Below are 20,974 nucleotides of genomic sequence, written 5' to 3'. Positions count from 1 at the left end.
ACTCACTGCTGTACTATCAAAGGTTTGGGACAGACTATACATTACCAGGTTACTCAGAAATCAACTCACCAAGGCGTCAATCACAGCCATTGACTGTCGAACAACTATACATTGTTAATGAATTTGGAGTATTGGTTCCAGTCCAGCTACCTGGTGCAGTGGGGCACTTCTCCTTGACCCAGCAACCTTCCCAAACCGTAGTGGTGGGTATACACACACGTATAATAGTACCCATTATAACTATACAGTCCCCTTATCAGAAACTATTCTGTAGCTAGTAAGAGTCGAATTAAGGATGTCAATAGACCTAGTTCTGTTTCACTGTGCCGCGAATATTTTCCACAGACACAGAACAAGAACAATCCCACCACTAGGAGAGCCCAAGCTGCAAATATTTCAAGATAAGAAGAACCCATTCGACCTAACAATTGAACCACTAGATCTACTAGGAGAGTTCAAGCTGCGAGACAAGCAGCACCCATTTGACCTAACAATCCAACCACTAGATCTACTAGGAGGGTCCAAGCTACAAATACTTCGAGACAAGCAGCACCCATTCGGCGTAACAACAGAGCACCTCTCATTGTGTCTGTGCTGCTGCTACTAGTGTGTGCACTGCAAGGAAATCTACCAGCCGTCTATTGCAGCTGGCTTGCTGCAGTGTATGCAAAAAAGGCAAGTTTATACAATTCAGATGTTATGGAAAGCCGGCATGTTTGACTTGTTCTTTTCCTTGCAGGCACAGAATATACAGTTGAATAATTATGAATTACAAGTGTACCTGCGACGCTTCTTATTCTGTAGCTCATTGGCTTTGTTCGAATATATTTTGTTTGTTAGAGCAGTAGTAGTCATTGTATTAGCGTGTCTTGACTTTTTATAATTCTAGTATAATTGATTGTCACCAAATCAAGAGTATTAATCTCAAGTTTATGTGGTAATTGTAATTTGCTTGGCCGGATGTTGTTATAAGTATGTGGTCAAGTTGCTAAATTCCAGTGGCTATCATAAATAAGCCACTATTTCTCTACTGGGCATGCTCAGAAAAGATGGCGACAAGGTAAGTGTGTGGGTGTAAGAAAATGGCGTTGCCAGGTGTCTCTCATGTCTCTCATGAATTATCTGAATATTTTGAGCTTCTAGAGCACTTATTTAACATGCAAATTGTTTCTTTTGACTAATGAAACTGTTTTAAAGTGTTATATTTTGTTTGTTTCAGGCTAGAGCGGCTCTGGGTGTTACTAGACAGTGGCACTTCTCCTCTAACTAGAAAGGCAGCTGCTGAGCAGATTGGAGCGGTTCAGAAACTTCATCCTCACGAGTTACACAACCTACTGAAAAAAGTAACTAATCATCACTTTAACGAGGTTGTAAATTCCTTGAATTTTGTGGTAAATGTAGTTGTAATGATTTTGTACATGTTTTGTAGTTACCGTATAGCGGGATATTTTCGCGGATGACCACAATAGAGAGGTCTTTCAACCGAAAGTAAACCGATTTTCGAGACGCTAAATTTTCGAGGTTCGAGGTCAATCCTCGAAAACCAGTGCCTCGAAAATAACTAGCTATACAGTATGTGCGTATGGTAGCAAATGGGTATAAATCCTACAGATATAAATTGTGTCTGTCGTTCTTTGTTACCAGGTGTGTAGCTACCTGTACAGCAAGTCGTGGGAGACAAGAGTTGCGGCTGGGCAAGCCGTTGAAGCGATAGCAAAGAATGTGAAGAAGTGGTCACCTGCTAAACCTGAGGAGAGTTGCGATGGAGGTGAGACGTCCCCAACCCCCCCAGACTGTGAAGACTGGATGACCTTTGACTCCTTCAATATAGAACAGGTAAGAGAAAGTAATAGGGAACAATACGGGAAAATTGTTATTATAATTAATGTACTTATTATGTTTTACGTTGTACTGTGTTGTATTTGCAAATACACTGATGCTGTATACTGTATCTGCTTTACATGCACAGTCATGTAACTGTTGTTATAACTATTTTCTATTTCCCTCTGCCCTGCGCAGGTGCTGACCCATGGCACCACCCTCCTGTCCTCTACTGGAGAAGAGTTCTACACTCTGGACAATGACCCTGAGTACTTGAAGATGTCTCCTCAGGTAACACCTCTTCCATACGAGTGTCGTTGAGACCCCTCCCCCTCCTCTAATGTAGGAGCGTCTTTCGTTTCATCGGACCCAGCTGAGACAACGTCTGGGACTGGTAGCTCAAGGTAAGGTGTTCTCGACCGGAATGGAGCAGCTGTTTGAGGATACAGACCTCCTACCTGGGACCAGCGGGGGCCGGATAGAGACTGTCCCAAATAGGAAGAATGTATGTGCATACACACTTTCATTATGTATTGAGATCTTCAGGGTTTCATCCAATGGGGGGGGGTGAACTTTCCCCCCAAAAATGTTATAGAATAATGACATCATCACATTAGTACAACATCAGACGCTTACACGCGTCCAAACTTTCAACATTTCATCCTAGCTGAAACCTTAATTGATCACTTTTACTTGCATGACATTAATTGGAGGTGTCATTAAATGTGAGAGCCTAGCAAAGTTGTACTGTAGCAGCTAGCACATGTGCATCATACTAAATAATCTCCCCCATTCTCTAATTGTCAGCTTAGTTACTTTCAGTTCTTCTATAGGTGTTTGATTGAGCCCCACATCTCTCTCATTTCCCCCTGTAGTCTGGAGAGGTGCAAGAGTTGAGTGCTCTACAGCTGGCAGGGATGAGCGCTCGGGAGAGGAACAGAGCCAAGAGGAAGGCTAAGCAGATGGCACGACGGTCGTCACGAGATACCGACGCTCTGGACAAAAGGTGAGTAGGCAACTATGTAATGGTACGTCAGATCGTGGGCATGAGGTACATGTATCTATCTATGTGTCATAGTGTACCGAGAGCTGAGGGTATAACTTAGATCTCATTTGAGTGTATTTAGCAGGGAACTATGAGCTATAGTACTATAGTACTATAACTTATCCCTAGCTGCTAGACATGCTCCATATAGCAGGATAGGATTCTCCAGTGACCTTCCTGGTCTCGACTAAAAGTACTGCAAGCCAATAGTTGAGCTTCTTGGTATCCATTTCCTCCAGTAGATTTTCAGGACACTTCTCCAGTTGGTCTTGGTTGTTCCTGTTCTTCAACCAGCAATGTAAGTTTCTTAGAGACCATGCAGTTGCATCTTCTGTTTTTTTAGGAACAAAAGGCTTAGACAGCTTAGTTAGTTTAGCTTCACTTGCTGTAGAGAAGCGCTGCATGGACTCTAGCTTAGGTCTCTTCGGTAGGTGCTCGACAGTAGCAGTAGGAGCCGCTCGCTTCCTGGGCTTGCTCGCACCGCTTGCCTTAGGTTTCTTTGTTTCGAGAGTAGGAGGAGTAGGAGCAGCTCGCTTCCTGGTTGCAAAGCTGGGCGAGGAGCTGGTTTTGTGGGTGGAGCTATGGCTATCTATTCATTCGTCCATACTGATATTAAACTGCAGTGGAACAGGCCCGACTCGAACTGTTCTTAGCAGAGAAGCAGAGATGGTTTTGAACATTTCAAAAGAAATGATGCAGTTGCTAGGTTGGCTGTTTATATAGGTTGACTGTTGCTAAGCTATAGTGCATTTTTAGTAGCCAATAGGTTTTGGGATCTAAATCAGTTAGAACATGGGCATGAGGGATAAGGTTTTTGGGTAACGTTCTAAAGCTAGCAACGTACATTACTGTAGCATCTTTTGTTGTTACCGGGAACTATAACTTATCCCTAGCTGCTAGACATGCTCCAGTGGGATCTAATATCGTGCTTGTATAGATATACAGTGTACGATGCATGCCCCCCCTGTAGTGATATGGACCCCCCGACCAGCAAGAAGCCTCGTACCACGAGTGTGCTGGTGGAGCAAGCTGGTCAGGCTGACAAGGTGCTCATTGACCAAGTGGCAAACATGGACTCCATCTTTGAGGAGGTGAGTAGAGTCTCTAACTCCATCAGCTAGAGAGAGAGTTATCCTTGCAGTCTGAGGAGTGGCCATTCACTTGGTTCTGTGTGGAGATGTTTAGGAACCTCTTCAATCCTGCTTGGGAGGTCAGTTATGAGGGAGTATTAGAGTTGATTGATTTGTGCATATCTACTGTTAAGCCCCCCCAGCTGAGTACATCAAAATTTTTAGTTTTGTCTTTCCCACGTTCAGATTCGTCATGGAGCAGCGACTGGACTGAGAGAAATCATCAAACACCATGGAGACACTGCAGGGATCTCTGCACACACTAGCAGTGACAAGGTAGGTCCTTAGGATAAAGATACTGTTGCATGTCCAGTAATGTCCTCTCCCCTACGCAGCGTGAGACTGAGAACCAGCAATGGCTGGAAGACGCTGCCATAAGGATGGTGTGTGTGTTTGCTCTTGACAGATTTGCCGACTTTGTCTCAGATCAGGTCAGGCTAAGTACCAATGACAAATGGCACGTACACCGTTGTGCAGGTGTAGTTTTGTACAATTTTGGGCCCGTTTAAAAGGTTTTTGAGCAGACCTTAATTATGATAGGGCCTACTCCAAAACGTTAATATTATTGAAATTGGAGCTGCCAAACTTAAGTTAGGGTCTCTTAAAGTTAGTCTCCCCAAAGATCAGTTTTAGTAAAAGGCTGTAATTATTGTGACCTTGGTATTTGGTTAAGCTCACCATGTACATGTATTAGGGGGCGTTAAGGGCTTACTTTTCAGCTACTCAAAAATATGTGTATCATTAAAACTGTCTATAAACCATGAGCCCCACCTTCCCTCTCTCGCCAGGTGGTTGCTCCAGTGAGGGCCACTTGTGCTCAGGCCCTGGGTATGATAGTGCGTCAGATGAGAGACTCCTCTGTGCAGCGTACCGTGGAGCTACTGTTGCAGCTGGTGGCACAAGAGCAGTGGGAAGTGAGGCATGCCAGTCTCATGGGGGTACAGCATCTGCTCGCCGCTAGATCTGTGAGTGCATGGGGTTGTAGCGTAACTATGGTAGTGACACCACATTATGCCGTAATGGGTTTCTATACAACAATTCATGCATGCTTAGTGTATCAGGAGCACATTACGAGCTCCTGTGTGTATACGTGAGTTGTAGGAGGCTCTCAACTATGTACACAATGTACACAATGTACACATTTCCCTTGTATATGTATATATCTCTTCAATCCAGACACTATAATACAGCTGGCAACCTTTCTATTTCAGCCACAATTGATCTGAATGCTAACCACAATACATGTACATGCACATACGATGTAGTACTGGTTTCAGTGTACTGCTTTCAGTGTACTGCTTATTGTTCCCCATTCATTCCACTCCCCCTCCTCTCTACAGGACCTGTGTGGTCCCCTCCTCCCCTCCCTGTCCCCCTGCATCCTCCGAGGGCTACAGGACGTGGACGATGACGTGAGAGCAGTGGCTGCCGGCTCACTACTACCAGTGGCAGACAAGCTACACCTCGTACTACCAGACAAGGTACATACAGTGATACGTACATGCTTATTTGGCTTGGAATGTGCTGAATAAGTGGATTGCTACAACCTTGCATGTACACGTTGATGTGAAGTGGCAAGTGTACTGTGCATTGTACATGCATATACATACAGCATATACATGTACATTTACATTTGTTTTCATATATTCGTGTCGTTTCTGTCTTCAGATGAGTGAACTGGTACGGATCTTATGGGATGCTCTTCTTGACCTTGACGACCTCTCTGCCTCCACCAACAGTATCATGGAGCTCCTGTCCACCATCCTCTCTCGAGACACGCCCACTAGTGACAACCACGCCCCCCTCCTAGAGTTGGACAGTCTGCCCACGCTCATACCGAGACTGTGGCCGTTTTTGTCCCACCTCATAACCTCTGTCAGAACGTCTAGTTTAAGGGCTCTTCTGACAATTTTAAATTATAGTCGGACGTCCGGAGATGGGGTCAAGGGTCGTGTGTGGCTGCACGGGATTCTGGATGGTATGCTGAGTCAGCTGTTTCAACGACTAGTGCTGGAGAAGGACAAAAAAGCAAGGGAACTGGCTTATCAGGTGAGTAACGAGAGGAGGGGGGTCAATGAGTCATGTCCCCACCCTCTCCCTCACTCTTACCCATAATTATTCATTTCTTGCAAAGAGTATTAACAACATGTATAATTATTCTGATATTGTACCCACTCAGGTGTGGGAGGCGGTGGTGTCAGGCTCCGCCCACCAGGATCTAGCCAACGCACTCTCTCCCCTCATCTTCCCGTTCCTCTGTCTCCTAGTCTCACCAAGCTCCACCCCCATCGACCCTGCACACCTTACACGACCCTCACCAGGAGCACAGGTGCGAGGAATTGAACCCTGACAACCTCAAATGTTTTTATCCTCTCTGTTAATTCGTTGCATTAGGTACCCTCCAACCGCTACCTGGGTGGTTGCCATGGTATCGAGTCCCCCACTGAGAAGGAGCAAGCTGCTTTCATGGCGAGAGTAGCGGGAACGAAGTGAGTTTAGTCTACAAATAAAGTGCACACAATTTGGTATGCTGTCAAAAAGATCGAGCTTTCAAGATTAAATTGTCTTTACAGGGCTCTTGGTCTGCTTGCTGCAAAGCTGAGCTCTGATGGGGGTAGCCTCCTCTCAGCGGAACCAGGGGAGGGACTTTCCCCGACTCTCCACCAACTGATTGGCAGTCTCCAACAGTTACTCTCGAGGAACGTGGCCACTTACAAGATGGTGGTATCGCTGGTGATAGCTGAGTGGACGGGCTGTCCCAAGGAGCAGTTCCTGTCGGCTCTAAACTCCTCCCTCTCCGAACAGGGTGGCTATGAAGAGATCACTCCATTCATACTGGCACTGCAGAAAGATTGTCACGTGAGTTACTGTATATAACAGACACACTTGGGGAGCCTGCCTCATAATTTGTGTAATAGGATCGGGGTGCCTATTTTATATTAGGGTTGAGCTTTCTTCAGAAGTGACTTTAAAGAGCAGTTTCAATGACACATTTGTACATGTACATTCACTGTTTAAGTAGCAAGCTGTACTTAATAGCGCAATTGCTAAAAACTACAACAGTGGTGCCAATCTTAGTTACAGCCTTATTAGTGTGTGTTTGTCTTGCTACTTGTACAGTGCACGTGCATGTACAGTGTGTGTGTGTGTGTGTGAGGGGGGTATAGCATACATGTACATGCCACATGACACTAAAGGTACTCTGCTATATATACATTGTTGTATCTCGTGCAGTCATTGATTGTGGCATTTGACAAGAAGGGAGTGGATGCAGCCAGGGACGTCACACCAAGGTACCGTGTGCGTGTGATGGTCATGTGACTTTACCCCCCCTCTTGCTAGTGGGTACACTGCCGAGTTTGCTGCTCAACTGGCCACCACCACTTTTGACTCCACCCTCCCCTCTTTCAACCTAACAACTGCTGAAGCACAGGTACAGTACCAACTATCTCATTGTTGTCTACACTCCCATTCTGGTTTCTTCAAACAATTACCTAGCCTCAATTCCAGACCATTTGAAATGACGTCTTTTCAAGAAATCAAGGCTAATAGTTACCTCACATACTCAGTATGTATACATAGACCACTTGACCACACCCCTCTTTCCTCCCCCTCCAGGAGTTTGAGTCGCTACGTCGCTGTGTCCTCTCGAGTGTAGGCCAGCTACAAGAGGAGCACGTGCGATTGGCCACTAGAGTCAACTCTTGTCTGGCAGGGGCTCTAGTCTCGCTGGACAGTCTCCCGACAAAGTTGAACCCTGTCATCCGCCCCTTCATGGACACCATCAAGACTGAGAGAGACTCCACCATACAGGTGAGCTAGCATACATTGAGAGTGTAGATACGCCCACACCTGAAGTAATAAAGTCCAGTTGGCCATTTTTGTACAATAATTTCTTTTTTATATCACTATAAAGAGGGTTCCCACGTACTATTTAGATGGCTTGAAAATGCAGTATAATTATATAGAATTAGGAGAATTGAACCAGATTTGCTAATGCAATAAATACACACATGTACTGTTGTTACTACTGTCACCTGTCTATTCTCACTCCCCTAGCAACTCTCTGGCAGGTGGTTGAGTCAGCTATTGGACGCTTGCAAAGGTCGCTCCCCCTCTCCTAACAACAAGATTATAAAGAACCTTTGCTCTTTCATCTGCTGTGACCCACAGCACACTCCTGTGGTATCGGGTAATGGTGGTCAAAGCAACAAGTCAGGATCGTCCAGTCCGACAGAGGAGGTGGTGGTCCGTTGGGAGTGGAACGTCGGCATTATCAGTTTAATCTCACAACCTGACCAGGTACATGCAGATCGATTCATCAAGTCTTCGTTTTTGCTGAAAACAGATCAAATTTAATGACATGATTATGTCATGAATCTCTTCCCCTCACACACACACACACTAGGGCTCCAGTAGACAACCTCAGGCGCGTGGTCGTCCATCAGCTGTTGTGAAGGAAGCAATGGCAGCTGCTAACAGCGAAGAACAACGAAAGGTAGGTGGTAGTGTTACATGTACTTATAGTAAGTTGATTAAATCTACAAATTGTTGTTTCTATAGCCGTTGTTGATTCAGCGACATGGTGCCGAGTCAGCACTCACGTCAATGGCGGGCCACTTTGCCTCGTCTTTGTTTGCCTCCCTCCCTCAACTGTGGAGCACCATCACTCAACCACTAGAGGCCCTGGTCACACTACAACAGGGCAATGACGATGGTACAGGTAAGTACACCTATAATTATATCTTCAGCTACTTTAAGTTTGCCTCTTTTTTGTAGTACTTAACTACATGTATATATAAGTGATGGTTAGCAACCACCACCGACCAATGTGAGCAAATCACTGTGCACTGTACATTTGTACTCACATTGCATGACATTCAGAGCTGTCTTTTGTTGCCTCCAGTTCTCACAGATTTGCTGAGCTCGTTAGTCCAACAAGCAGTACACAGTCTGCAGGTGCTGGAGACGTTAGCCCCAGCTATAGACCCTGCCCTCTCCCCACGTCTCCTAGGTCTCCTCTCTAACCCCCTATTGTCCTGTGTGACCTCTGAGTTCACTGCCGTCAGGCACATGGCAGCTAGATGTGTTGCAATTCTCTCTAAGGTAACTATAATAGACTCTTCCACACCATAATTACATGTAGCTGAGTGTACTATGAAATCTCTACAGTTTTCAGTAATGGAGATTGGTCATTATATACAGAGGTGGCTTTTATTGAGGGGTTGCTTTGTACATGCACCAACTAAATCATTTGAGATCTGGCCTTTCTTCATGGGTAGCCATTAAGAGGGGTTCCACTGTAGAGTGTACATGTGTTTTGTTTTTATATGCCTCAGGCATTTTTTTTGCACTTTGTGTTCAATTGTTACGTGTGTCCATGTGTGTGCAGGTTGACCTCCATGTAAGCTTGCAGTTTGTCATTGACCAAGTGCTGCCATTCCTGGGGAGCTCTCAGTCTATTATCCATCGGGAGGGAGCCATAGAAACCATTGCCTGTATCCTATAGCAACTCGAAACTAAAGAAATCATGCTGTGCTATTGTGATAATGATGTCAGTGTACGTATGTTAGTGTGTCCTTGACCGTGTCTGACCCAGTCATCCTTGAGCGTGTGGGTCTGGGGGTGCTCTGTTACGTGGTGCTGCTCCTCATGCCTGTTCTGGCACGGATGAGCGATCAAGAGGACAGTGTGAGAATGATGGCCTCTCGTTGCTTTGCCATGCTCGTCAACCTCATGCCCCTCGAGGTGAGTGTACCTGAGGTAGTTACATGTACCAGTACTCCTTATTCTAATCCCTCCCCTCCACACACACTTTACTCTGGCACTGTATATACAGTTGAGTTACAGTGAATCCACAATTAGATGGCCTAGCAATATTAATTAATGTCTCTATGCTGATAATATTCGTAAATACATGTACATGCTGTCTGGTTGCAAGTGCACTACTGAAGTCAACTGTTAGTAGCTACATATGTTCATGTACAAACTGTACACACGTGTGTTCCTATTTTCTAACCCCCCCCCACACTAACACTATAGTCTGGTACGGCCAGCCCCAGTGAGATGCCACCTTCCCTCGTGGAGCGGAGACTGCAGGAGAGAGTGTTTCTGGAGCAGCTGTTGGACACTACCAAACTGGACAATTACGTTGTTCCCGTGCCAATAAAGGCTGACCTCAGAAAGTACCAACAGGTGATAAAACGAGGCTACACTAAATATAATAACCGTGCTCTGCTGTAATTACTCTGTTTGTGTACACAGGATGGTATCAATTGGCTGGCCTTTCTCAACAAGTACAACCTCCATGGCATCCTAGGGGACGGTATCCATGACAACATAACGTCTATATACATGTACATGTACATGTAGCTATACAATAGTTTTAGCAACACGAAAATATTTTTGTGTGCATTTCTTGACTGTTTACACCAGACATGGGTTTGGGTAAGACCCTCCAGAGTCTGTGCATCATTGCAGGAGATGATCATTACCGGGCCAAACAGTACAAGGTCAGTCAAACTCGATCCCCACTGTACATATCATACTTGTGCTATCAAACTGTATCTACCTATTTCCCCTCCCCCCAGTCTACGGGTCATGCTGACTCCGCCCCTCTCCCCTCGCTGGTAGTGTGCCCGCCCACGCTCATGGGGCACTGGTACTATGAGGTGACCAAGTTCTGTGACCCTGCTGACCTCCGCCCACTCCAGTACACTGGACCACCAAGCACAAGATCAAGGTGCGCATAATATACTATAGACTTTTTTACACAGCACATTTTCACAGTAAAAGTATATGCAAAGCAGCTACATGTATAACTGATAATGTTGTATTTATTTAGAGTAATCAATGCATGCTAACGAGGATGGGTTCCTATTACATGTAGATCATGAGAGAGTTACGTACATACATAATTATGTACAGCATGTACGTTCTAATGCCGTGTGTCGTCCACTTCTTGTAGACTGCAGAGCCTTGTTCCCAAGCACAACCTGCTCATTGCCTCCTACGACATTGTCAGGAATGACATCGACTACTTCAGGTGAGGGAGGGGGCGGTGTGTCATGTGACCTAGAGTGCGTGTGACACGTACATACTACATTCTCTGTAGGTCAGTGAACTGGAACTACTGTGTGCTGGATGAAGGGCACATCATCAAGAATACTAAAACCAAGGTGGATTATTTTTATTCACTAAATCGTGGGTACAGATAATTGTGAATTGTCATTATGTCATGTTGACAAATTAATTGTTTCATGTACTCTACTTTCAAATTCCATCTTTTGAAACCACAACCTAGTAACGCTTGACTGACACGCATCTCCCAACAGATCACCAAAGCTGTCAAACTGCTGAGAGCCAACCACCGGCTGATCCTGTCTGGCACACCCATTCAGGTACCCACAGCTGCCTCTGCTGTAACACCGTGTCAGTACCGTACACCTCTGTGAAACTTCATATAATTATAATATGAATTTTCACTACAAATTTGTGAGATTATATTGTGTCCATTACGACTCCTCCCACTTCCTCTCAGAACAATGTCCTTGAGTTGTGGTCTCTGTTTGACTTCCTCATGCCCGGCTTTCTTGGCTCTGAGCGTCAGTTCTACACTCGCTATGGCCGACCCATCGTCCTCAGCAGAGAGGCAAAGTCGTCCTCAAAGGAGCAGGAGGCGGGTGAGTGGGTGTGTGAGTGGAGTGGGTAAGTGGGTGTGTGTAGTGGGTGGAGTTGTAACTTGTAGCTGTCCACCAGGGCCTCATTTTATATTGTGCAGTGCGTGTCATCGTTTTGACATGTACATTTAGGTGATTAATTTTGGTGGAGGCTTATAAGTTTGTAATGTACATGTACGTATGATTTGTGTACATGTAGTCTTCACTGCAATAAAAAAATCTACAGTTTCTTTTGTGGGTATTGCTTGTCCAACTAACTAGTAAAAATGCGATGACTTTTGCCTTCTGTAGATGTTCACAAGGTCACGAGTGTGATCACGCATACAGTTGTTTAGTTTGTGGTATTACACTCAGTAATGTGTTGTTACTGTCAATTGTGTGTGTTTTAGTGGATGCTTTAGTTAATGGTAGTGTGGGCGTGTGTATTGTACATGTACATGTTTGATTTTCTTACCACACGAAAAAGCTTTCATAATTAATTTTATGATTTGTTTGCGTACATAGTAGAGAAAAAAAATACTTTCACAAATGGTGGAAATTAAGAAACAATCTGTTGTTGAGTTTGCTTCTCAGTTATTTAGTAGCGTACATCTCCCTGGAAACTCGGAGCAGTGAATGAGGATGCTGGTGGTCAGTGCACAGGTCAAAGTGACTCCCCCGACTATGGCGGCCATATTGAGTGCTATTGAGCATGCTCGGTACTTGATTGCTCGACGTCTATTATTCAATTGTGTCTGCACCTCCGCCTGTAGTGGAATATACAACCATGGCAACGGTCGTATAAGGATTGCTATGGTCTGTCTTTTAATCAGGCTATAGGTACACACAAGAGTACATTAAGACCACGTGATAATAATAATTAATATTATTGTTACTTTCAGTCTATTTTTATGAATGTAATAATAACGTATTGTTTATGATGTGTTATAGCATCAACACAGACTCACATCTGTTATAAGTGCAATAGCCAATTATTATGAGCAGCACGAAAATAACGCGCTATACGGTATATTCGTGGCTGCCTGTTGTATGTTTTGCTGTATAAGTATTATATATGCCTGCATTATAGAAAAGTTTATAAACACACTGAGGAGGGGCTGCCCCTCTTCTGCTCTCTAGCTGCTTCTGTTCATGTATACCGTATTACTAGAATATTTTGCTGGTGAAAAACCTTTGCAAATGAGCCAAATCAACAGAAAAATTGACCATTTGCGATCTAACTATTGCGTTCTGGCAAGGTTTTGTGATTTTATTGTTGCAAATTGATCAACCCTCGCAAATTTCGCATGATGCTCGCAAAACATTCTAGTAATACAGTATACATGTACGTGTTTAACTATTACAATAGTCTATAATAGGTAAAGGTACCTTATCTGCCAGTATGTAGGCAGGCACAGTCAGCACGAGCGTGAGAGGTGTCCCGAAGCAAAGCATGACCAGCAGAGTGATTAAAGAGCACACTAACACGTTGGAGATCTGTCTGTGTCTAGTGTTAGATGGTGTAGCTTCAGTACTGCTGCTGCTGCTGGCTAGGAGGCTTGGGTATGGGGGGGCTACTGTGACAACCACTGGATATGTCTCGGCCAATTGCAGCAGATTATCTTCTACTGCATAATTGTAAACAATAAAATCTAACAAAATCAATCGAAGTCTATAGTGGAAAACGTATTAATTGCGGTATGTACATGTACATCATGTATGTGCATGCATACAGACTTATTGTGTACATGGCTAAACTGACGTACCTGTATCTTTTCCTTTCCCCATCTAGATCTATAAATGCTACGGTTTTGATCAGCTAGTACACTAGTAGCTTTCAGTGAGACTGTACTGGCTATAGCTTTCCAACGCCGACGCTAACTGAATTGATAATGCATACGCTGCATACTGTTGACAAATGAAACAGCTTGATGGTGTCTGGTTTGTTTTTACAACTAGCTAGTTTACTTAGTCAGTTTTTCTAATAGTGACAGCCCAGGAAGCAAGGCCAGTAACTAGCTGTATGTTGCTGTATGTTGTATATATAGCATCTCTTGCTAAAACTAGCTGTGACAGTTTACTCTACACTTGTGTGTGTTATCGAAAGCCATCATAGTGTAGGAAGTGTGTGTTATCGAAAGCCATCATAGTGTAGGAAGTGTTCTGGATATAGCTGTGCTGTATGTAAGTCACCAATGTATGTACATGTATATTGTATACCAGTCTTGATTCCAGGAGGCTAGTGGTGTACTAGTATCTTGTTTGCCGGGTCAACTACATGTTCTCAGTACTTTAGGTAAATAGCTGTGAGCTTGGCTATAAAATAGGCTATATACCGTATAGCGTGAAATTTTCGAGGGGCTTAATTTTCGCGGATTTCATGGGTTAGAATTCTACACGAAAATTAAGCCCACGAAAATTGTTCTTTAATTAGAATTACGTGCTATATCATGCACAGATTTAAAGGCGTGGCTTCCGGTAAGCAGTCATTCCGCGAACATTGTGCAATAAAATGGCTTTTAGAGGCCAATCCACGAAATATAAGTGCCTCGAAAATTTCGCGCTATATGGTATAGGCTATAGTCACTTTTAATAGTTGTCTTTTAATTGTTGTCAAAGCTTTTCATCGTAATTGTACGAATCATCAGGACAAAAAATATAGAAATACCGTATAGCGCGAAATTTTCGAGGGGCTTAATTTTCGTGGATTTCGTGGGTTAGCAATCCTACACGAAAATTAAGTCCACGAAAATCGTTCTTTACCTGCTATAACGTGCAAGATCTAAAGGCGTGGCTTCCGGTAAGCAGTCATTCCGCGAACATTGTGCAACGAAATGGCTTTTAGAGGCCAATCCACGAAATATAAGTGCCTCGAAAATTTCGCGCTATACGGTATGTGAGTGACTTTATAGACAAAAATACATGAACACATGACACCCAGACATCCAAACCAGTTATACTGGTATTTTACTATAGGGCTACCTAGTCAATGATTCGCACAATTGCGATGAAAAGTTTTGACAACAATTAAAAGACAACTATTAAAAGTGACTATAGCCTATTATAATTATAGCCTATTTATAGCCAGCTCACAGCTATTTACCTAAAGTACTGTTGTATATTCTGAGTAGCTCCACTAAGCACATACCCCTCACTCAATTATGTATTATATTACCCCCCAATCCAATCTCAACGACATACCCCCCTTACACACACACCCCTACATACACACCCCTACACACACACCCACACACCTCTACACACACCCCTACACACCTACACACCCACACAGGAGTCCTTGCGATGGAGGCTCTGCATCGTCAGGTCCTCCCCTTTATGCTGAGGAGGATCAAGGAAGACGTGCTGCAAGACCTGCCACCAAAGATCATCCAAGATTACCAGTGCGACCTCAGCCCACTGCAAGTGAGCTCCCCTCACACGTTGCACTTTAATTTGTGTCCAATTCTGACGATAGTGTGTACTCTTTTGTATTGTTCCTTTGAAGACTACTTCAATTTCCTAATTTTTCAATAATATTATGTCATCTCTAGCTAGAGGATAGCCACTCCCATACAGTGTCGTATGTATTCTCATGCAGGCTCAACTGTACGAGGATTTCGCCCACACGAGGGCTAAACACGATGTGGACGAGAGCATCACCGGAGAAGAGAAGAGGAGCTCTAGTGACCAACCACCAACTCACATCTTCCAGGTAAAGGGTCTAGAGGGATGTACACACGTTGAACCCAAGAAATAAATTAATGTACATGTGTATAGCTTTTGTAATACAATATGCAAATGCTTTAATCATTTTTTAAGGAAATGCCGTATTGAACTTTATTCTTTTTACTACTAAGTACAGCTGCATAGCTGTCATCTCATTGCCTGAGGTGCATGTAGCTTCATAAGAAATAGTATTTGGGTAATTTTAATTGCTGGGTGGAAGGGAAGTGAGAGAGTAGGACAGTTTTGATCAAGTTTGTATCAACCATTTCCACTCGTTCCAGTCTCGATGTCTCTGTTCAATCTGTTCCCCTTTTTCTCAGGCCCTCCAATACCTTCGTAAGGTATGCAACCATCCGTCGCTAGTGGTAACACCGGACCACCCCCTCTATAACAAAGTGCAAGACCACCTCGCTCAGACCTCAACCACCATCAGGGATATACGTCACTCAGCAAAACTACAGGCACTAAAGTATGTACAGTACCAGTTTCAACTGTAGTTAGCCCTCGATCCCAAGCCATTGGAATCGAGGCCAACGTTAGTGTACTGTAGAAACTGGATTATTAGCGCTTACTCAACTATAAGCGTATCTTTATTTTAAGCGCATGCTCAACTGTAGGTTTTTTGTATTCGAATTGAACCGCTTTTCCGATTATGCGAAGGATATTATAGTGAAAATTTAGAATTGATTCATTGTTTATCTATGAGCTAGCTAGCTTAAACAGTGCAGGATAGCTTTATAGCTAGTGATATCCATTTGGAAGGACTCTCTGGGCATGCTGTTACCTTGTCTGATCATGCTGAGAGAATGTAAGACAAAGATGAGGTCCTTTTGTTCCAGTTCCTGGTCAATATGAATGTTTTTATTAAATGTTGAAATGAACTGTGACATAATAGTATGCAGGGTTTCATACAGGATTTTTAGCCAAGGGGGGGAAATGATGATGGTCATACGCCGTTGAAAATTTGGGGGTCTGGGGGGGCAGCCCCCGAAAAAATTTTGGCAGAATGATTGTCTAAGGTGCAATTTGGAGGTTTTTGTGCTTAAAACTATTCAGTCTAGTTATGCCTCGGTGCGAATGCGCAAGCGAGGTATACGGTAGTGTGTCTGTGTGTCTGTGTGTGTAGTAGACTGCTACAGCTGCTCAAGGATCAATGAAGTGCAAGTAAGAGTTTCTATAGGCTTCTGGTCATGTTTTCTTGGATTTTAATTTGTGGATTTGCAAAATAATGCTTCGTTCTCGAGTTATGCCTAGTTTTGCTTACTTTGGAATGCCATTGCAGCCTTTTTAGAAGAGCACGTAGCCAAACTTGTTTACCAAGTATTGCTACTCTACTTAGTAGTTAGCTCTGCACTAGAACGCTAGCTATTGGTGGCTGCAAGAGTGAGAAGAGACCTATTTCATTGTTCATCCATCCTACTTTATGCTCGCTGCAAGGCTCTGCTTGCTACTATGTAACAGCCAATAATTTTAGACTTGAACTTTGGCATCGATCGTTTTTAACAACAATCACAGTCGATCATTACCCACTCTTCCGTTTGCATGCAGCAAATTGAAAAAATGTTCATCGTGTGTATAAAATTAAGCTATTAGTGGCTTTATGTTACGTAGCTTGGGCATCTCCACCGAGGCATCAGCACCTGTGGTGCTTTCATTCTTAACTGTTTTTACTGCATTGTACACCTTCAACTCACCTGAAAAAAAAATGTTTGAGCAAAACAGAAAAGGTACTCAAATTGACCTCTAGTGTGTGTACAGAGCCTATGGTCCCACTATGTACATGCTCTGCTCATGTTTTAAGGTTTAAATTTCAAAGGGTATCATAATAATAATTGTATACATGCATTTTGTGTATGTAATCTCCTGTCTGACCTTTTGAACTGTACCATGTGCTAGATTGGATATACATGTATGCACTCCGATGTATGTAAGAGGCTTTTTATCAATTGATACACGTAGAATAATCATTATAGCTACATGTAGATCTATCTGAATCACTGTACAATTTGGTATAACATCATTAATTTTTCATATTTACAGGGGGGGGGGATCCCAGGTCGCCCCCCCCCCTGCATGAAACCCTGGTATGACATAGATCCAGAGGAGGTACGACAGCCGCGGTGCAGCTCATGCAATTAGCCTCTGATTACTCTCAGCAAAAACATACGACGTGGGCAGATAATTATTGCTCAATCAAAGGCTAATTACCTGAGCTGCACCGCGCCTGTCGTACCTCCTCTGATATAGATCCAGTTAAGGTTGCCTGCTTGCCTTGCTTGCTCACTTTCTAGCCAGCTTGCGAGTCAGCTCTCATCACAGAGACATCCGGTTACTGGGTGGGGCTCAAAAATGACTGCATTATAGGCGCATTCTCGAATATACAAATTCATTTTGTATTACAAATTCTGTACAGTATATGTCGAAAATGCTGTCAATACAATTCTAGCTAGTGTAAAGCAGCTTTTTTCTTGGTTTGTTAGAAAATCAATAAAAATTTTCTCTGGCATGCATATTGTCAACCAAGCCTACCTTTATTTCGTACAGTGTAACCTTACAGTCTTACCCCCCCCCCCACACACACACACACACACGCAGACAGCTGCTACTGGACTGTGGTATTGGTGAGGACGGTGATGATGAGGGGGCGGCAGTGGGTCAGCACAGGGCACTCCTATTCTGTCAGTACAAGAGCATGCTCGACATCATTGAGAAAGACCTCCTCAAGTGAGTGGGCGTGGTGTATAATTAGTGAGAAGGGGGTGGGTTAGTTAGTCAGGTGAAGAATTAGCCTCGATCCCAGGCCGCACTTCCTCGAAGAGTGGGCCTGGTATCGACTGCTTGCGCGTGTGCTAATCTTCCGCTGGTATCTGGTGGATCCAGATAACAACGTTTATGGTCAGTAAAACAATGACGTCACAACAAACGGAAGTGGATTAAAAGAAGTAGATAGAAGGTTCCATTGAAGGTTTCTAGCCCATCTGATAGTATTCTGATAGCTACCCTTAATTAGCCTGCTATGTTAACAAAAGACTCACAGCCAGCAACAGTGTGGATGACAATCGTCTAAACAGGGTGAAAGCTGACAAGAGCCTATATGGACAGGCCATGCCCATCAAATACTAACTTGGTGAAAAGTCTACTATACTACTGCTACTGCAGAAAGAAAATAGCTGTACAATAAACCTACAGCTCTGTCTCTAGCTAGCTAGCTATAATAGCTCTGTGTATGACTTTCAGTACTTTGTCAGGATATTTTCGTGATAAATTCAGTATTATAGGGCATTTTATGGGAAAATATATCCAATAATTTCGCGCATGCGCAAGCAGTCAGTAGCAGGCCTTCTCTTCAAGGGAGGCCAGTGAAGGAGGCTAGTGAAGAATATAATGTTTAGACCAAAGATATGCTCACACCAGTCGGTGGTGATTGGTACTAACCACGTTATACATGCACCCTAACACCTCTTCGGCCTAGCTTATAACCATAATGCTAGCTAGGCTATAAACGAGGCAAATTTGTTTGTTGAATTGATCAAAATAGCCACTACTTCGTAAATTCTGGTGTTAGAGGTATAGGAAGGGGATTTGTGGGTTGCTGAGAAACTTCAAATGTGGTAAAGGTCATTACTTCAGTATGTTCACAATGATCTGCACCCGTTCTTCTCTAGGGTGCACTTACCTAGTGTGACGTACCTCCGCCTGGACGGCTCTGTACCAGCTGGCAATCGACACTCTATTGTACAGAAGTAAGCTATTTGTTGGTTGTGACATAATTAGCACTGAATGTCTGTCTGTGTTGTACACTGTTGTGATGCCTCATATCGTGTGATTATCCAATTTAGTAATTAAATCAGCCCCGTAATTGATACAAATGTGAATTCTGGCAACTCATACGGTAAAGTTAATTAGCGTAACACGTACTACATTCTCCATTAGAACATGCCTCTTCCAGAGAGATAATCATCAATTGCTATCAATACTACTCCACCCCTACTCAACCACCTTAGGTTTAACGATGACCCCTCCATTGATGTTCTCCTCCTAACAACCCACGTGGGGGGTCTGGGACTCAACCTCACTGGAGCAGACACTGTCATATTTTTCGAGCATGACTGGAACCCCATGAAAGATCTGCAGGTGAGGGCCCTGGGGGATTATATTAATACGTGATCTACAATATAATGAACTTTCTTGCTTGTGCATGTACCCTCAGGCGATGGACCGTGCTCATCGTATTGGACAGAAGAAGGTGGTCAATGTCTACCGACTCATCACTAGGGGCACTGTGGAGGAGAAAATCATGAGGTCAGCATGTACATGTACATGTATCACTGTAGTACTGTAGTAGCCAAGAGTATAGTGGCTAATGTTTGACATCTGCTCCAGCTGATCCCGCTGACAAAACCAAGGGATGCATTTAACCAAAATTTGTCCCATGTCCAAATTGTTACATGTACAAGTCATGTAAGTCAAGCAAAGCACACACAATTATTTTACTCTCAGTGCTAAAATATCAATGAAACTGGATACCCTAGTTTCGAGTTGTAGGCATACCCCAATCAGAATGTATAGCTAGCGCATCTCATGCAGCTGTGGCTGCCTGCCATTCTTTTGCTAACACGACTGATTCCTTGCAAACACTATCAAATTAACTACCTCGTTCCTACGCCTTGTAAGGCAAAGAATGTGTGCTTCTAGCATTGTTGACTAATAAGAATGTTCTTGGCATAGCTGTGGTATGTTGTCATTGCCTAGTTATACAAGTAACATAATTATGTGTTTCACTTCCGGATCCGAAATAACTCTTATTCCAATTCCATTTGTCTGTTTACGCTAATGCCCACGCAATACAGTGATGACCTTATAATGTGGTTATTTGATACAGCAAAATAATGATTGCGTGGGTAATTGTTTCTCAAGTCAGGTATTGACCCTCCCTCCCCCCCCCACACACTCACACACACACACACACACACACACACACACACACACACACACACACACACACACACACACACACACACACACACTCACACACACACACACACACACACACACACACACACACACAGCTTGCAGAAGTTCAAGCTCAACATTGCCAATACAGTTTTGACTCAGGAAAACTCCAGCCTCACTTCAATGAACACCTCTGACCTCCTTGACCTCTTCCAACTCTCGGAACCAACTGAACCAAAGGTGCTATATTATAGCACTTTGCACCTAGCCTGATGCCTTGCCTGTATTAGTTCATGCACCTCTCTGTTCCTAAATTTTGCAATGCATTTTTACACTACCATTTGGAAACCGCATTTTATAATATAGCTCATACTTCATAGGATTGCTACTTCATCGTTTTTTCCCCCTCTCTCTCCCACTCCAGGGTAACAAAGAAAGCAATAAAGAGTCGGGTGGTATGCGTAGCGTGATGGAGAATCTCCCTGAATTATGGAGCGATGACCAGTATAAGAACGAATATGACTTAACCTCGTTTGTGAAATCACTAGCTTCTCCAACTCTATAGCTAGCATGAATATTCCGATTATTATGTTTTATTGGTGATTTTATATAACTTTATTTACAACCCTCTTCACATCACT

The 20,974-nt window shown here is 43.6% G+C and overlaps 2 protein-coding genes across 2 annotated transcripts; one reads left to right on the top strand and one right to left on the bottom strand.

Annotated features, from left to right (window-relative positions):
* Positions 1-958: 958 nt before the first annotated feature.
* LOC135351181 (TATA-binding protein-associated factor 172-like) lies at positions 959-20,963 on the top strand. Its single transcript, XM_064550127.1, has 42 exons — positions 959-1,060; positions 1,220-1,343; positions 1,645-1,836; positions 2,020-2,112; positions 2,168-2,326; positions 2,697-2,827; positions 3,837-3,957; positions 4,008-4,076; positions 4,183-4,272; positions 4,332-4,427; positions 4,785-4,961; positions 5,337-5,477; positions 5,665-6,045; positions 6,176-6,325; positions 6,391-6,485; positions 6,570-6,855; positions 7,231-7,289; positions 7,339-7,429; positions 7,615-7,809; positions 8,056-8,298; positions 8,405-8,494; positions 8,560-8,719; positions 8,903-9,102; positions 9,389-9,494; positions 9,596-9,744; positions 10,039-10,191; positions 10,261-10,321; positions 10,432-10,508; positions 10,587-10,738; positions 10,964-11,041; positions 11,111-11,174; positions 11,331-11,396; positions 11,537-11,678; positions 14,947-15,077; positions 15,253-15,366; positions 15,701-15,849; positions 17,976-18,104; positions 19,046-19,123; positions 19,385-19,514; positions 19,591-19,682; positions 20,450-20,573; positions 20,758-20,963. The coding sequence occupies exons 1-42, from the start codon at positions 1,050-1,052 to the stop codon at positions 20,896-20,898; spliced, it is 5,490 nt and encodes a 1,829-aa protein (XP_064406197.1). The 5' UTR covers positions 959-1,049; the 3' UTR covers positions 20,899-20,963.
* Positions 12,141-13,731, bottom strand: LOC135351185 (uncharacterized). The gene is made up of 3 exons (XM_064550131.1): positions 13,421-13,731; positions 13,044-13,282; positions 12,141-12,421 (listed from the first exon to the last, which is right to left on the bottom strand). The coding sequence occupies exons 1-3, from the start codon at positions 13,440-13,442 to the stop codon at positions 12,245-12,247; spliced, it is 438 nt and encodes a 145-aa protein (XP_064406201.1). The 5' UTR covers positions 13,443-13,731; the 3' UTR covers positions 12,141-12,244.
* Positions 20,964-20,974: the final 11 nt, after the last annotated feature.

This window comes from Halichondria panicea, chromosome 17 (genome assembly GCF_963675165.1).
Source record: "Halichondria panicea chromosome 17, odHalPani1.1, whole genome shotgun sequence".
In the NCBI taxonomy this organism is placed as follows: Eukaryota; Metazoa; Porifera; class Demospongiae; order Suberitida; family Halichondriidae; genus Halichondria; species Halichondria panicea.
The sequence above is the reverse complement of the archived record's forward strand: the minus strand, read 5'-3'. Positions and strand labels throughout refer to the sequence as shown.

Coding starts and splice junctions, on each gene's coding strand:
- LOC135351181 (XM_064550127.1), top strand. Junction 8,299..8,404: donor TAATCTCACAACCTGACCAG/GTACATGCAGAT, acceptor CACACACACTAG/GGCTCCAGTAGACAACCTCA. Junction 10,509..10,586: donor ACCGGGCCAAACAGTACAAG/GTCAGTCAAACT, acceptor CCCTCCCCCCAG/TCTACGGGTCATGCTGACTC.
- LOC135351185 (XM_064550131.1), bottom strand. CDS start 13,442: ATGGGGAAAGGAAAAGATACAG. Junction 13,283..13,420: donor GGGGAAAGGAAAAGATACAG/GTACGTCAGTTT, acceptor ACAATTATGCAG/TAGAAGATAATCTGCTGCAA. Junction 12,422..13,043: donor CCTACATACTGGCAGATAAG/GTACCTTTACCT, acceptor ATTCCACTACAG/GCGGAGGTGCAGACACAATT.